General features: G+C 39.0%; 1 protein-coding gene across 1 annotated transcript; it reads right to left on the bottom strand.

Moving 5' to 3' along the window:
• Positions 1 to 13,516: 13,516 nt before the first annotated feature.
• LOC129671927 (cathepsin 7-like) lies at positions 13,517 to 17,391 on the bottom strand. Its single transcript, XM_055601101.1, has 7 exons — positions 17,266 to 17,391; positions 16,873 to 16,995; positions 16,641 to 16,787; positions 15,907 to 16,131; positions 15,291 to 15,453; positions 14,577 to 14,694; positions 13,517 to 13,616 (listed from the first exon to the last, which is right to left on the bottom strand). Exons 1-7 carry the CDS (start codon positions 17,389 to 17,391, stop codon positions 13,517 to 13,519), a joined length of 1,002 nt encoding a protein of 333 aa, XP_055457076.1.
• Positions 17,392 to 18,623: the final 1,232 nt, after the last annotated feature.

The following is an 18,623-nucleotide window of genomic DNA, read 5'->3' as shown; positions in this document are numbered from 1 at the left end:
GATATCATGGCTTCACCAGCAACCTCCAAAATTATTGGACATTTCAACTCAGCAGAAACACAAGAAAATGATTTTAAAGCTATGATTATCCAGTTAATTGAGGCACATAAAGAGGAAACCAACAAATCTCTCAGAGAAATAGTCATAGAGATTCAAACAGTTAAAGAGGATACAAAAAAATCCCTTAAAGATTTGGCCTCCCAAATAGAAACAAAGAAAAACGAAGTGAACGAAGAAGCTCTTAAAGAAACACATACAAATATAGCCAAACAATTGGAGGCAGAAGCAGAGGCACTAAGAGAGGAAACAAAAAACAAAAAAAAAAAAAAAAAAAAATAGAGACCATCTAGGAGACACAGGAATCCACACTCAAACAGATAAAGGAAATGTTGCAAGTCATGAAAGCAGAATTAGAATCAATAAAGAAAACACAAACTGAGAAAACCTTGGAACTGAAGAACTTAGAGAAAAGAGAAGGAATCACAAAGGTAAGCATCACTAATAGAATACAGGAGATGGAAGAGAGAATCTCGGGTGCTGAAGATACACTCACAGAAATTGATACTTCTCTCAAAGCAAAAGTAAAATCAGAAAAATCCCAAACACAAACCATCCAAGAAATCAAGGACGCCATGAAAAGGCAAAATCTAAGAATAATAGGAATTGAAGAAGAAGAGGAGTCCAGGCTACAAGGTCCAGAAAATATTTTCAAGAAAATCATAGAAGAAAATTTTCCCAACCTAAAGAAAGAGATGTCCACAAACATACAAGAGGCCTACAGAACACCAAATAGACTAGACCAGAGAAGAAACTCCTCACACCACATCATAGTCAAAACGCTTAATATACAGAACAAAGAAAAGATACTAAAAGCAGCAAGGGAAAAAGGCCAAGTAACATATAAAGGCAAACCTATCAGAATCACACCAGACTTCTCATCAGAAACTATGAAAGCCAGAAGGGCCTGGGGAGATATCATGCAGGCCCTAAGGGACCACAGATGCCAACCTAAACTACTTTACCCAGCAAAGCTTTCAATCAACATAGGTGGAGAAAATAAAATATTCCACGACAAAACTAAATTTAAGCAATATTTGAACAGCAACCCAGCCCTACAGAAGATACTAGAAGGAAAATTCCAATCCAAATACACCCAAGAAAACATAGGTTAAAGATAATTTCAAACAAAAATCAAAAGCAAACAAGCCATGATTCACAGTAACATCGCCAACTCCACAATAATAGGAAATAACATTCAATGGTCATTATTATCTATCAACATCAATGGACTCAACTCTCCAATAAAAAGACACAGACCAACAGAATGGGTGCGGAAACAGGAACCAACATTCTGCTGCATCCAAGAAACACACCTACGCAACAAAGATAAACATTACCTCAGAGTAAAAGGCTGGAAAACAGTTTTTCAAGCAAATGGACCCAAAAAACAAGCAGGAGTGGCTATCCTAATATCTAATAAAATAGATTTTCAACCAAAACTAATCAAAAAAGACATAGAGGGGCACTACATTCTCATCAAAGGAAAAATTCACCAAGAAGACATCACAATCCTAAACATCTATGCCCCAAATACAAGAGCACCTACATTCATAAATGAAACATTATTAAAGCTTAAACCACACATTGATCGCAATACCCTAATAGTGGGTGACTTCAACACCCCACTCTCACCAAGGGACAGATCAACTAGACAGAAACAAAATAAGGAAATAAAAGCACTTACAATCAAATGGACCAAATAGATGTCTACAGATCTTTCCACCCAAACTCAAAAGAGTATACCTTCTTTTCAGCACCTCATGGAACCTTTTCCAAAATAGACCATATAGTTGGTCACAAAGGAAGCCTCAACAGATATAAAAAGATTGAGATAATCCCTTGTATTCTATCTGACCACCATGGACTAAAGCTGGACATCAACAACAATGGAAATGACCAAAAACCTACACGCACATGGAAACTGAACAACTTGTTACTCGATGATAGCTGGGTTAAGGAAGAAATAAGGAAAGAAATTAAAGACTTCCTAGAACTCAATGAAAATGAAGGTACAACATACCCAAATTTATGGGACACATTAAAAGCAGTGCTCAGAGGAAAATTTATAGCACTAAGTGCCTTCAAGAAGAAATTTGTAACATCACATACAAGTAACTTAATGGCCCAACTGAAAACACTAGAAAAAAAAAGAAGCAGATACACACAAGAGGAGCAGAAGGCTGGAAATAATCAAACTCAGGGCTGAAATCAATCAATTAGAAACAAATAAAACTATTCAAAGAATCAATGAAACAAAAAGCTGGTTCTTTGAGAAAATCAACAAGATAGACAAATCCTTAGCCAAGCTAACTAAAAAGCAGAGAGAATCTATCCAAATCGGCAAAATCAGAAATGAAAAGGGGGACATAACTACAGACACTGAAGAAATCCAGGCAATCATTAGGTCATACTACAAAAGCCTATACACCACAAAATTTGAAAATCTAAACGAAATGGACAATTTTCTTGATAGATTCCATCTACCAACATTAAGTCAAGATCAGGTAGAAAGACTGAATAACCCTATATCCCCCAAGGAAATTGAAGCAGTCATTAAAAGTGTCCCCTCCAAAAAAAGCCCTGGGCCCGATGGTTTCAGTGCAGAATTCTACCAGACCTTCAAAGAAGTGCTAATACCAATTGTCCTCAAACTATTCCACAAAATAGAAACAGAAGGAACACTACCAAACTCATTCTATGAAGCGACAGTCACCTTGATACCCAAACCACACAAAGACCCAACAATAAAAGAGAACTTCAGACCTATCTCTCTTACGAATATTGATGCAAAAATACTCAATAAAATACTTGTAAACTGAATCCAAGAACACATCAAAGATATCATCCACCATGACCAAGTAGGCTTCATCCCAGGCATGCAAGGATGGTTCAACATATGGAAATCCATCAATGTAATCCACCACATAAACAAACTGAAGGAGAAAAACCACATGATCATCTCCTTGGATGCCGAAAAAGCATTTGACAAAGTCCAACACCCATTCATGTTTAAAGTCTTGGAGAGATCAGGGATACAAGGCACATACTTAAACATAGTACAGGCAATATACAGCAAGCCTATAGCCAACATCAAACTCAATGGAGAGAAACTTAAATCAATCCCACTGAAATCAAGGACAAGACAAGGCTGCCCACTGTCTCCATATCTCTTCAACATAGTACTTGAAGTCCTAGCCAGAGCAATAAGACAACTAAAGGAGATCAAGGGGATACAAATTAGAAAAGAAGAGGTCAAAGTTTCACTATTCGCAGATGATATGATAGTATACATGAGCGACCCCAAAAAATCTACCAGAGAACTCCTTCAGCTGATAAACACCTTCAGCAAAGTGGCTGGATACAAAATCAACTCAAAAAAATCAGAAGCCCTCCTGTATACCAAAGACAAAAGGGCCGAGAAAGAAGTTAGGGAAACAACACCTTTAACAATAGCCACTAATAATATAAAGTACCTTGGGGTGACACTAACCAAGCAAGTGAAAGACCTGTTTGAGAAAAACTTCAAGTCTCTGAAGAAAGAAATTGAAGAAGATCTCAGAAGATGGAAAGATCTCCTGTGCTCATGGATTGGTAGGATTAACATTGTGAAAATGGCCATCGTGCAATTTACAAGTTCAATGCAATTCGCATCAAAATACCAACACAATTCTTTACAGACCTTGAAAAAAAGATTCTCAGCTTCATATGGAGAAACAAAAAACCCAGAATCTCCAAAACAACCCTGTACAACAACAGATCATATGGAGGTATCTCCATCCCTGATCTCAAGCTGTACTACAGAGCAATAGTAATAAAAACTGCATGGTATTGGCATAGAAATAGAAAGGAGGATCAATGGAACTGAATAGAAGACCCAGAAATAAACCCATGTACCTATGAATACTCGATTTTTGACAAAGAAGCCAAAACCATTCAATGGAAAAAGATAGCATCTTCAACAGATGGTGCTGGTCTAATTGGATGTCTACATGCAAAAAATGAAAATAGATCCACATTTATCACCCTGCACAAAAACTAAAGTCTAAGTGGATCAAAGACCTCAACATAAAACCGGATAATCTAAATCTGTTAGAAGAAAAACTGGGGAACAGCCTAGAACTCATTGGCACAGGAGATAACTTCCTGAACAGAACTCCAACAGCACAGGCTTTAAGAGCAACAATCAATAAATGGGACCTCATGAAACTGAAAAGCTTCTGTAAAGCAAAGGACACCATCATCAAAACAAAATGACTGCCCACAGATTGGGAAAGAATCTTCACCAACCCTTTATCTGACAGAGGGCTAATATCCAGTATATACAAAGAACTAAAGAAGCTGAAAAGCAACAAACCAAGTAATCCAATTAAAAAATGGGGAGCAGAGCTAAACAGAGAATTCTCTGTAGAGGAATATAGAATGGCAGAGAAACTCTTAAAGAAATGCTCAACATCATTAGCCATCAGGGAAATGCAAATCAAAACGACCCTGAGATTTCACCTTACACCCATCAGAATGGCCAAGATGAAAAACTCAAGTGACAACACATGCTGGAGAGGTTGTGGAGAAAGGGGAACCCTCCTCCACTGCTGGTGGGAATGTAAACTGGTACAACTACTTTGGATGTCAATCCTGCGCTTTCTCAGACAACTAGGAATAGTGCTTCCTCAAGACTCAGCTATACCACTGCTAGGCATATACCCAAAATTTGCTCAAGTACACAAAGGGGATATTTGCTCAACCATGTTTATAGCAGCTTTATTTGTAATAGTCAGAAGCTTGAAACAACCCAGATGTCCATCAAGGGAGGAATGGGTACAGAAATTGTAGTATTTTTACACAATGGAATACTACTCAGAAATCAAAAAAGAGGAAATCATGAAATTTGTAGGCAAATAGTGGGATCTAGAAAAGATCATTCTGAGTGAAGTATCCCAGAAGGAGAAAGACAAACATGGAATATACTCGCTTATATAGACCTAAAAGATATGATAAACATAATGAAATCTATACACCTAAAGAAGATAATCAAGAAAGCGGACACGGGGTATGATGATCAATCCTCATTTAGAAAGACAAATGGGATATGCATTGAACGTGTGATAGTAGTCTACCGCAGAAGGCATCTGAAAGACTCTGCCTAGCAGTGTATCAAAGTAGATACTAGGAGTCATAACCAAACCCTCGGCAGAGTGCAGGGAATCATATGAAAGAAGGGGAGTTTGATGTGGAAAGGATAGTAGATCCAGAAGGACCAAACATATCGGGGCACAGGGTCTTTTCTGAGATGGACACTCAACCAAAGACCATGAGAAGATAAAACCTAGATCCTCTGCTCGGATGTGACCCCATAGTAAGGGGAACAAGGACTCTTTCTCACAGGAACTCAATGACTGGCTCTTTGACCTCCCTACCTCCCAAGGGAGGAGCAGTACTGTTAGGCCACAGAAGAGGACTTTGCAGCCAGTCCTGAAAATACCTGACAAAATGGAGTCATATGAAAGGGGAGGAGGTCCTCCCCTATCAGTGGACTTGGAAAGGGGCAGGGAGGAAATGAGGGAGGGAGGGTGGGACTGGGGAGGGAATGACGGATACAGCTGGGATACAGAATTAACAAAATGTAACTAATGAGAAAAATAAAAAAAAAATACTCAACAAAATAATGGCGAACTGAATCCAAGAACACATCAAAGATATCATCCACTATGACCAAGTAAGCTTTATCCCAATTACGCAGGGGTAGTTCAATATATGGAAATCCATCAATGAAATCCACCTTATAAAAAAACTAAAAGGAAAAAAAAAAACCATGATAATCTCCTTAGATGCTGAAAAAGCGTTTGATAAAATCCAACATTCGTTTTTTTAGCCTTTCAATTTTTTAAATTTAATTTATTTTATTTTTAATTACACTTTATTTACTTTGTATCCCCCCTCTAGTTCCCTCCCTTCTCCCCTTCCAACCCCTCCTTTCCTCTCCCTTCTCCCTTCCCCAAGTCCACTGCTAAGGGAGGGTTTCTTTTTCTTCCTTCTTATCCTAGTCTGTTAGGTCTCATCAGGAATGGCAACATTGACTTCCTCTGTGGCCTGGTAAGGCTGCTCCCCCACTCAGAGGAGTTGATCAATGAGCAGGCCAATCAGTTCATGTCAAGAGCAGTCCCTGTTCCCATTACTATGGAACCCACTTGGACAGTGAACTGCCATGGGCTACATCTGTGCAGGGGTTCTAGGTTATCTCCATGCTTGGTACTTGGTTGGAGTAAGAGTCTCAGGAATGACCCCTGTGTTCAAATTTTCTGGTTCTGTTGCTCTCCTTTTGGGGTTCCTGTCCTCTCCAGATCTTACTATTTCCCACTTCTTTCATGAGATTCCCTGCATTCTGTCCAAAGTTTGGCCATAAGTCTCAACATCTGCTTTGATAGTCTGCAGGGCAGAGGCTTTCAGAGGCCTTCTGTGGCAGGCTCTTAACTTGTTTCCTGTTTTTTTTCTTCTTCTGATATCCATCCTCTTTGCCTTTCTGAAAGGGGATTGAGCATTTTAAAAGTGGATCAGAGACTTCAACATAAAACCAGACACATTAAATCGGTTAGAAGAAAAAGTGGGGAAGAGCCTTGAACTCATTGGTACAGGAGACAACTTCCTGAACAGAGCACCAACAGCACAGGCTCTAAGAGCAACAATCAATAAATGGGACCTCAGGAAACTGAAAGCTTCTGTAAAGAAAGGACACCATTATCAAAACAAAACAAATGCCTTGGGAAAGAATCTTCACCAACCCTCTGACAGAGGGCTACTATCCAGTATATATAAAGAACTAAAGAAGTTGAAAAGCAGCAAATCAAGTAATCCAATTAAAAAATGGGGAACAGAGGTAAACAGAGAATTCTCGATAGAGGAGTATCGAATGGCAGAGAAACACTTAATGAAATGTTCACCCTCATTAGCCATCAGGGAAATGCAAATCAAAATCACCTCACCTTACACTAATCAGAATGGCCAAGATGAAAAACTCAAGTGACAACACATGCTGGAGAGGTTGTGGAGAAAGGGAAACCCTCCTCCATTACTGGTGGGAATGTAAACTTGTATAACCACTGTGGAAATCCATCTGGCCCTTTCCCAGACCACTAGGAATAGCACTTCCTCAAGATCCAGCTATACCACTCCTAGGCATATATCCAAAAGAGGCTCAAGTACACAATAAGGACATTTGCTCAGCCATGTTTGTTGCAGCTTTATTTGTAATAACCAGAAGCTGGAAACATCCCAGATGCCCCTCAACTGAAGAGTGGGTACAGAAATTGTGGTACATCTACACAATGGAATATTACTCAGCAATGAAAAAAAAGGAAATCATGAAATTTGCAGGTAAATGGTTGGACCTGGAAAGGATCATCCTGAGTGAGGTATCCCAGAAGCAGAAAGACACACACGGCATATACTCACTCATATAGACATATACTATAAGATAAACCTACTATAAACTATAATATGTACATCTAAAAAAGTAATCGTTTATGTTTAATGTCCTGGAGGGTTCAGGGATATAAGGCACTTACCTTAACATAGTTAAGGCAACATCCAACAAGCCTATAGCCAACATCAAACTAAATCAAGAGAAATTTAAATCAATCCCACTGAATCATACTTGTTGAAGTCCTTGCTAGTGCAATCAGACAAATAAAGGATATCAAGGGGATTCAGTTTGGAAAGGAAGAAGTCAAAGTATCACTATTTGCAGATGATATATATATACATGAGTGACCCCAAAAATTCTACCAGGGAACTCCTACAAGCTGATAAACACCTTCAGCCAAGTGGCTGAATATAAAATTACCTAAAAAACAAACAAACAACATAAAAATAGTAACCCTCCTGTATACAGAAGACAAATGGGCTGAGAAAGAAATTAATGAAACAATATCCTTCATAAAAATTTAAAATATCTTGGTGTAACTCTAACCAAGCAACTCAAAGACTTGTATGATAAAAATAAAAAAATAAAAAAACAAAACCAAACAAACCATCCAGTCTCTGAAGAATGAAATAGAAGAAAATATCAGAAGATGGAAAGACTGCTCATGCTCATAGCTTAGCAGGATTAATATAGTAAAATTGGCCATCCTACCCAAAACAATCTACAGACTCAATGCAATTCCCATCAAATTACCAACACAATTCTTTACAGACCTTGAGAGAAAAATTCTCAACTTCATATTGAATAATAAGAACTCCAGAATTGCTAAAACAATCCTCTATAATAAAAGATCTTTTGGAGGTATCCCCATCCCTGATCTCAAGCTGTACTATAGAGTAACAGTAATAAAAACTGCATGATACTGTCATAGAAAGGGACTGCTGTATCAATGGAATAGAGTAAAAGCCCCAGAAATAGACCCACACACTTAGGACACCTTATTTTTGATAAAGATGCCAAAATCAAACAATGAGAAAAAAGATAGCATCTTCAAAAATGGTGCTGGTTTAACTGGATATCAACATGTAGAAAAATGCAAGTAGAACCATACTTACCACCCTGCACAAAACAAAAGTCCAAGTGGATCAAAGACATCAATATAAAAAAAAGACACACTAAACCTGTTGGAAGAAAAAGTGGAGAAGAGCCTTGAACTGACTGGCACAAGAGACAACTTCCTGAACAGAACACCAACAACACAGGCTTTAAGAGCAACAATCAATAAGTGGGACCTCATGAAACTGAAAGGCTTCTGTAAAGCAAAGGGCACTGTTGCCAAAACAAACGACAGCCTACAGATTTGGAAAGTATCTTTACCAACCTTATATCTGACAGAAGGCTATTATCTGGAATATTAACATGAAAAACTTAAGAAGTTAAAAAGCAACATATCAAGTAATCAAATTATAAAATGGGGTACAGAGTTAAACAGAGAATTCTCAATAGAGGAATATCGAATGGCAGAGAAACTCTTAAAGAAATGCTCAACATCCTTAGTCATCAGAAAAATGCAAATCAAAATGATCTTGAGATATCACCTCACACCCATCAGAATGGCTAAGATCAAAAACTCAAGTGACAACACATGCTGGAGAGGTTGTGGAGAAAGGGGAACCCCCCTCCATTGCTGGTGGGAATGTAAACTTGTACAACCACTTTTGAAATCAATCCGGTGCTTTCTCAGACAATTAGGAATAGTTCTACCTCAAGATCCAGCTATACCACTCCTAGGCATATATGTAACTATGCTCAAGTACACAACAAGGACATTTGCTCAACCATGTTCATAAGAGCTTTATTTGTAATAGCCAGAATCTGGAAACAACCCAGATGTCCTTCAATTGAGGAATGGATACAGAAATTGTGGTACATTTACACAATGGAATACTACTCAGCAATTTATACAAGGAAATCATGAAATTTGCAGGCAAATGGTGGGAAATAAAAAAGATCATCATGAGTGAGATATCCCAGAAACAGAAAGATACACATGGTATATACTCACTTATTAGTGGATATTAGACATATCTTATAGCATAATCATACTAAAATCTGTACACCTAAAGAAAGTATGCAAGAAATAGGACCCCGGGTAAGATGCTCAGTCCTCATTTAGGAAAGCAAAGAGGTTGGACATCAGATAGGGCAAAAACAAGGAACAAGACAGGAGCCTACAACAGAGGTCCTCTGGACGAGTCTACCCAGCAGTGTATTAAAGCAGCTACTGAGAGTCATAGCCAAACTTCGGGCAGAGTGCAGGTAATCTTATGAAAGAATGGCAAAATAGAAAGTCTTGGAGAGGACTGGAACTCCACAAGGAGAGCAACAGAACCAAAAAATCTGATCCCGTGTGTGTGTGTGTGTGTGTGTGTGTGTGTGTGTGTTTGTTTGTTTCTGAGACTGATACTCCAAACAAGGATCATTCATAGAGATAACCTAGAACCCCTGCACAGATGTATCCCATGGCAGTTCAGTCTCCAAATGGGCACCTCAGTAAGGGCAACAGGGGATGTCTCTGACATGAATTCAGTGTCTCAGTCTTTGATCATCTCCCACTGGGGGGGCAGCCTTACCAGACCACACAGGAAGACAATACATACTGTCCTGGTGAGACCTGATAAGCTAGGGTCAGAGGGAAGGGCAGGAGGACCTCTCCTATCAGTGGAAGAGGAATGGGAGGAGAAAATGGAGAGAGTGGAATTGAGAGAGAAGAAGGGAGGTTGCTACAGCTGGGATACAAAGTGAGTAAATTCTAATAAACAGCAACAACAAAATAAATTTAATTAAAAAATAATTAAAAGAAAGAAATGTCCCTGATAAATGCCTTAAAATTAAAAAGCCAATGTCTAAAAGTATCCAGTTGTTTCTTGGCTACATCCACAGGCATTCAGCATTTTCTGCACGCAACACAACGCAAGTCCTCAGAAGAATAGGACCTAACCTTGTGTTCACTGGACAAACTTAATGGAAAGCACATATCATTCATGTCCAATTAAGTAACATAGACCCTTATTCTGTTTCCACTGGAAAAGAACACTACATTGGGCTACCTGGCCTCAGAAACAGGAGCTAAGTTCTATTACCTGAATTATCCACCACAATTTCGCATTCATCAGTTGCTTTTCTAACTAAATTCTGTTATCAAATGGTACCACAAGAAACAGAAATCCTGCTGTTGTAGGAATTAAGAATTCAGGCTTACAAAAAATATGGTTTACATTTGTTCATGGTGCTTGCATCTTTAGTAAATTGCAACAAGAAGAAAATGCAGGGGACTACATTTTTAAAGAGAATTATGACATGACAATTATTAAATCACTGAAAGACTATATCAAAGAATGGATATAGCTACAGAGGTTATTTTTATGTAGTTCTATAATAAGACGGGAGAAAGGTGCCTCATTTCATGTGTAAATGGATAGGTAAATCTTACAGCAAGGAGCAGACTGAAGCTCAGCACATAGAAGATTGTTACAAAGCATGGGGTAAAGAAGATTCTGGTTGAGTAGACCTACTTGTCAATATAGATGTACAGAAGACACGTTCCTAACCTATCCCTCCATGATGCCCTTCAATGTAAAGTAATTGAGAAGTCATGCACTGTGAAGCTGAAATGAAATGTGGCTATGCTAGTGACTCACTGTGAATTGGGGAGGTATTCTAATGCTTGCTGTAAATGATTGAGCCCATAAATAGTACAAAGTAGTACATACGAAAGGAATATGTATATAGTAATGTGCATGTGGTACATTTCTGAACATACATACCTATGGCAAATGTATCAGATATGTAAGCTCAAGGCTTACCAAATGTAGACAGGACTAACAGAGCAGTGCAGCAAAAGCCTATATTGAAATAGTTCTGTCAGCACTCAGTAGAGTGAACACTGAAACTTCAGGATGTTTATTGCTGTAGCTGCAGATATGGTCACCTTGGTTTCTATATCACAAACTAGTACAAGATGGGCTACTGAAAAAAGGGAGTCACAACCCAAAACACTGCAGGGGGGATACCAGTACCATCACACTTCACAGAGTGGCAAAAAAAAAAAAAAAAAAAAAAGAAAGAAACTGGGTGAATTCATGTGAACTAAAAGTTTCAAATACAGATGTTTTCATATAACCTTTCAGAGAAGGATTGCTAGAACAGAAATTAAACTCTGCACATAAACCACAGCCAATGATGGAAGTGCATCCACCACAGAGAAGCCACTCATTCTTTTCACCTAGAACACTAGCACACTCAGTTCCGTCTTCATGATGAATACTGTGTTTGATCACAAAATTTCATTTTACAAGGTGGGACCTTTCGTAAGGAAACTAGTGGGGACTGCATTGGACATGGACTCACTTGCCAGCTTTTAAATCACCTTCCCCTGGTGAATGCCTTGCCAGCCAAAGGGGAAGTGAACATGCCCAGTCCTCATGCAACTTGGTGATCTGGGCAGGATGGGAAAGGAAGTTGTCCTTTTCTGAGAAAAGGGAAGGGGGAATGAAATGGAGAGAGGACAAGGAGGGGAGAAAGCATAGGACTAAAACAAAAATGTATAATGAATAAAAAATAAAAATGAGAAAAAATAGATACTTGATACTATATTTAAATTTTACTTTCATTCTTTTTTTTAGTATTTTTATTTTTATGTATTTTGTTAATTTGATTACTTAATAACATGTATTTTTTCTTTATTAATTACACTTTACTCACTTTGTATCCTCTCGTGGTTCCCTCCCTCCTCCCATCCCAATCCCTCCCTTCGTCCACCTCTGCCTGCATGCCCCTCCCCAAGTCCACTGATAGGGGAGGACTTCTTTTCCTTCCTTCTGATTCTAGTCAATTAGGTCTCATCAGGAGTGGCTGCATTGTCTTCTTCTGTGGCCTGGTAATGCTGCTTCCCCCTCAGGGGGAAGAAATTAAAGAGCAGGCCAATCAGTTCATGTCAGAGACAGTCCCTGTTCCTATTACAATGGAACCCACTTGGATACTGAACTGCCATGGGCTACATCTGTGCAGGGGTCTTAGGTTATCTCCATGCATAGTCCTTGGTTGGAATAGCAGTCTGAGGAAAGACCCCTGTGCTCAGTTTTTTTTTTTTTTTTTTTTTTTTGGTTCTGTTGCTCTCCTTGTGGGGTTCCTGTCCTCTCCAGGTCTTACTATTTCCCACTTCTTTCCTAAGATTCCCTGCACTCTGCCCAAAGGTTGCCCATAAGTCTCAGTAGCTACCACTCTTAGGCATATATCCAAAAGATTCTCAAGTACACAATAAGGACATTTGCTCAACCATATTTGTAGCAGCCTTATTTGTAATAGCCAGAAGCTGGAAACAGCCCAGATGTCCCTCAGTGGAGGAATGGATGCACAAATTGTGGTATATCTACACAACGGAATATTACTCAGCAATAAAAAAACAAGGAAAGCATGAAATTCGCAGGTAAATGGTGGGATCTGGAAAAGATCATCCTGAGTGAACTATCCCAGAAGCAGAAAGATGCACACGGTATATACTCACTCATATAGACATATAATATAGGATAAACCTACTAAAATCTGTACACCTAAAGAAACTAATCAAGAGGGAAGACTCTTGCTAAAATGCTCAATTCCTATCCAGAAAGGCATAGAGGCTGGACAATAGAAGAAGGAGAAAAGAGGGAACAAGTCAGGAGCCTGACACAGAGGACCTCCGAAAATCTCTGCCCTGCAGACTATCAATGTAGACACTTTCATTCTTTAAAGACATCATTTGGTACAGTGAAAAATAAAATCAAGTGATTACAAGAGTGTTTAATAAAAAAAATCAGTGCATAGCATCATTTATTAGCAGTGGCCATGTGTTAGTAGATTACTAATATCTGAGAATTCATGTTTTACCCTGGCTTTCTCATGACCCAAGTGTCTTTCACACACAGCAGGGGCTGGCCACATTAAAGATAAGGTTAATCTGTATATGTTGTTTTTTTCTATCCTGTTACCCAAGGCAGTTCACAATACTGGGTACATGGCATAGGAAGCAATTCCACAGTAGTTGTTCTGGTCTCTGGGAATCTTCATGTATCCTTTTTCACCCCATTCTTCACCATGGCTGAAAGAAATCAGGTTTTCCATTTAGTACAAAAGACAGAGCACAATTGATTGTTACAATAAATCTGCATTTGAGCATGGAGCCAAGACAAATTTAATAGATGGCATGAGAAAAGGCAGAAAACCAATGCTGGAATACCAAGAGTTGTTTCACAGAGGATAAGAAAAATTGTTGCAGGAAAAATTAAGAAATCTTTCCACCCACAGGTTGTTCAGAAACAACAAATTACAAATAGGAAATCAATGACACAAATATGATATTGCCCCCCAAGGAAACCAGTGTCAGAATCCAAACTCTGTGACTATATATTATATACTGGCTGTTCCAGACATAGAAAAATATTAGAGAGTAAAGCCAGCTAACACAAGAGTAAAGTCTAGAGCCTGAGTCCAAGTTCCACTTGTAGACAATTGAGGCTGCAGATATGATTCTGTGCCTAGTAGCTCTTGGAGCTCTTCCACAGGACAATAGTTTTTACCCAGCACCCATGTCAGTGAGCTCATAATCCCCTGTAACTAGAAATAAAAATAATGTGATGCCTTCTTCTGGTCTGCATGGGGTTCTGGCCTCAGCCACCATTTACTCATACAGTTAACCACACTTATAAACAAAGGACAGAAAGTTTTTAAAGTTATGGCCATTCAGTAATTGCATAAGCCAGGACATAACTGGATAACCAAACTGCCCAAAATAGACAACTCTATGAACAGTGACACTCACCACTTCGATTGATTAGGTGAAGATCAGCTTAGGAAGACAATTGAGATTAACATCAGATCTACACAGAGAAAAATCTCACAAATACACAACATATACATTTGAGAAAAAAAAAGAGGAAGAAAAGGAATAATTTGTCAAACTTAATTTTAACAATGCTTTCTGTGACTTGTATCTAAACTGCAAGTCTAAACAGAATGTCCATTTAAAACCTAAAATACAAATAATTTTAGCAATTTTTACCTGTTTTTTACCAGCCAATATTTCCTGCCTTCGGATTCTTGACCTTCATAGCCAAAACCAACCAACAGCACAGAATGGTTGGGAGAATCACGTTTGCAGTTTGGCTCATGATATATCCCTGAAAAATAAGATCAAGGATGTGAACTGCTCCAGGAACCTGATAGAGACCATGGTCAACAACAGTAAGTGAGACATTTTCTACTTGGACTGAAATGACAGAAGTTCTAGTAAAAATAAATATCATTGTTGACAGAAATCATGATACAAGTTTTCAACAAAATACAAAGAAATAAAAATGAAAATAACTTCATTGACAAACAATTTCTTGAATCCATGTAAGATGAATCTTTCACATCTTGTGTTTTTGCTAATAGACACCTCACTCCAAGACATCATAAATGAACATAAATACGTAATTCCAGGTGCTGTTTAGAGTTCAGTTCTTGAAAGACAATGATTCCATATCTGAAGATACACCCAGTGGAAAAAGTGGAGTAAATAAATCTAAACAATACTGATAAATAATGAAGTGCTCAGGTGCATTGGAATGTCATATCAAAACAAAACACTGCACTTGATCATTTCATAGACAAGTGTGAAATTCACAAAGTCTAATACTCACATCTAATTTTATACAATAATAGAGTATCAACCTGGCATGTCCCAAAGGGTCACAAGCAGTCTTCATTCATATCTAGAAGAACATATGTTTACCTCCTGTATATTTCATAAAAGATTTGTGTTTAGCATCAATTCCAACAGCGATGGGCCCATTAGTTACTAGAGCATTCATTAGGGCTTCTTCATTCCTTGGGACAACCAAAAAGCGGGTGACCTTAACAACAGAACGTTCAGGACGGTACCTGCAGCGTCCTTCCTTCAAAGGGTAAAGAGGCAAGAGACTTGGTTACTTCAATCTACCGTCTAAAGAATGAGTCAAAACCACAACATTCTACACTTTGCAATGGAACACCCCCATATCTGCGCTGTTGTAAATCATCCCAGGAAATGAAATGCTAGTGGGAGACTTGGAAATGAAAATCAGTTCTTCAATGACACCCCATAGGTCTTTCTATCCATAAGAAATTTTCATGGTACATAACTGTGTTATATGTGGAATAGTTTGCACATTCTCCATGTGCATAGAAGCAGGATGGCTACATGGAACCATGGACTCAGACAACTACACAGTGGTGGGTACTGCAATGGCAGCACTGATGGTGTGCAGAGATAGTCTACATTCAGTGTGAGCTATGAAGACAATGAATGATTTCTGCTATTGTCCCTCGCTTCTGCTGAACTGAAATGACAACACAGGAATCCCACTCACCTTGGCTTCATATGGATAGGTGGCCTCAGCCTCCAGACCTCCATTGTTCTTCACATATTGAAAGGCATTATAGATCCTGCCCCCTTTACAGCCCATAGTGCCAAAAGATCTAGAGCAGTCCACTAGGTTCTGTACACTCAGAGGGTTCAGTTTGCCTGTTTTCCTGAACAGCTGTCCTTCTATGGAACCAGCCACAGCAAAAGCCCAACACGCACCACATCCTGCCTGAGAAGGGAAGAAAAGATTGTAATCTACAAAAATGTTAACTGCAACAATAACATTTGATAAATGCCTGGGTAAGAAGTGTTGCTCTCCATGGGGAGATGTTTCATGCTCCAGTGAACAGCCACACAAACACACACATATGCACATATGGCCATGATCTACTGGATACCAGTTGTGATAAATGGCATTAATGGAAGAAATTAAATCTGAAGGGAAATATAGTGGTAGCACTAAGTAGAAGTTTAAGAGTAAATAAGGCATGAAAATGACACTGTGTGTGCATGGCCTCTGTAATTGCTAAGGCATGCATTAGGAATTTGTCATCCCTCAGGAAACCAAGGAGCTTTTGTTACTAGCAACAGAATGCTAAGGTCAGTACCTGTGGCATTTAAGTTACAGAAATGTATTTAGTGAATAGCATGTCATACCACAGTCAAATAACACAAATGTGACAATAGCTTTTTGCATTCCCAGTAGTTGAGGAATATAGCCATGTGATGTTGCCATACCTGTCTTTTCACAGGAGTCACATAGCCTTCCTTTCTCCAATCCAAAGTTTGGGGAATTTTGACACCTCCACGTTTCTGGATGTGTTTCCCATTTCTTAGAGACAGAACTGAATTATCATTCATCATTTTCCTCATTTCTTCGCCAGTCTTTAAAGAAAAGCACATTAAGACTCCATTGAAACAACAAAAGAGAAAAAGCAGAAGCATGTAAAACAATTTGAGTCACACTCACCATGTCCCCAAATTCATTCATATCTACAGTGATGTTGTTTATCCATAGGCTATTCACCCCACTATGGAGTTTGATCATTTTCACATTTTCTTCCCATACTGCTCTCCTCTGTTTTTCTTCCTTCTGGAAATAAACACAAGAGATTTACTTCCCAGTATACCTCTGCCCTAGCTGACCAAGTGGACTTGCTGCTACAGATGTACAGAAATCAGGGCAGCAATGTACACCACTCTTAACATTCTAAAGAACACAGACAGTGTCCAGCTTGTGCTCACCCTGTGTTACATTAATACCTCAGGTAGGGGTGGCCTCTATGGACTATTGTATCTGTGAACCCCCAACAGTAATGAGCATGCCCTGTAAGGACCCTCTTTGTGTGTCCATGTGACCTACTGGGCTGTAGGTTTTCTCATGGCTCCTCTTCCACTGCTCCCACTCAGCATCTAAAGTGTAATCATATGATGGAGCAGCAGAGGCCACTCCCAAGCACAGGATGGCCAGGAAGACAGCAGAAGCCATATCTCAAGCACCTAGAGAGTGAAGAAAAATGAATATTAGACTATACTAACAATCTTGAGAAGTTAAGCCCTCCATGCTAGATAAAAATATTCCTACTACTTTCCCCAATATTCATGCAAAGATTTTAGAAATGGCTAAATATTAGTGTGGACTAGAGATTCTATGGATGACATTTAGTTTTTTTATCAATTGCACAACATGTAGGCAAGCAAAATTGTAGAAATGAAATCTGCCATGTACTGCAAATTTACATGATCAGGAGGATGACCACGGACATAAAGGATCAAAATCTACATAACTGAGGATTTGCAACAGTTATGTGAGGATTTGTAATGATCCAAAATTATCTTATGAGAAGGCATCTGATTCTAAGTACAAAGATTTCCCAGAAGTTGAGGTTACACTATATCATACCACCTTTAAACACAGAATGAGAAATGGGCTTTTTAAAAAACATTCTGGATGTCCTGCTTAGAAAATATTGGCAAAATAAAAAATTTTAGTACTTTATCCAATCATTCAGTTTTGCCACATACTCGTTCACTCAATGAGAAAAAGGGTCAAATGGAAAAACCACTGTAAACCAGAGATACTATGATGATGGCATACTAGATAAAGACTCCCTGAAATCCCAGGATCAATCCTTAAGCAACACTTCCTGTAAGAACTGACAAGTGACCTGTCACTTGCTGCTCCTTCTGCTCATGGCAATTATAATAATAAAAAAAGCATTTATGCAGGAGTGTTGTGCAATACAATGATCTCGGTAGGTTCAGAGTGAAACAAACATGTCCCTGGTGTACATAGTACCACACCTCTCTCTATCTCTCTCTGGACAGAACTAGACTTGCACTGAATTGGAACCTATGCAAACCTGGACCAAGGAGGTATCTGGCTTCCCCACCCATCTTCCGGAGCCTCCACCAAGGAGGGTTCTGAATGTTAAGATATTCTCACTCCTGGGCCTCTGCCTGATTCTCCATGGAGTTTCCCAAGGCTCTCTTCTAGGGTCACTTCCCATTTCTCCTTAGGAGAGTCAGGGCCTCACCTGTGGTGACCACTGCTGTGTTGGTGCAATTCACAGCTCTTCAGAGGTTGCCGAGGTGTCAGGATCTGGCCCAGCACAACTCACTCTGGCTTTAAATCCCAAGTCTCTGGCTAGTCATCCCTCACAATCAACCTTTCCTTTTCTGATTGACACTGGATTGGGCCTCTAGGCTCTTACTGAGATC

Source organism: Psammomys obesus, unplaced genomic scaffold (assembly GCF_907164565.1).
Source record: "Psammomys obesus unplaced genomic scaffold, mPsaObe1.curated_primary_1811, whole genome shotgun sequence".
NCBI lineage: Eukaryota > Metazoa > Chordata > Mammalia > Rodentia > Muridae > Psammomys > Psammomys obesus.
This window is presented reverse-complemented; position numbering and strand designations above follow the sequence as displayed.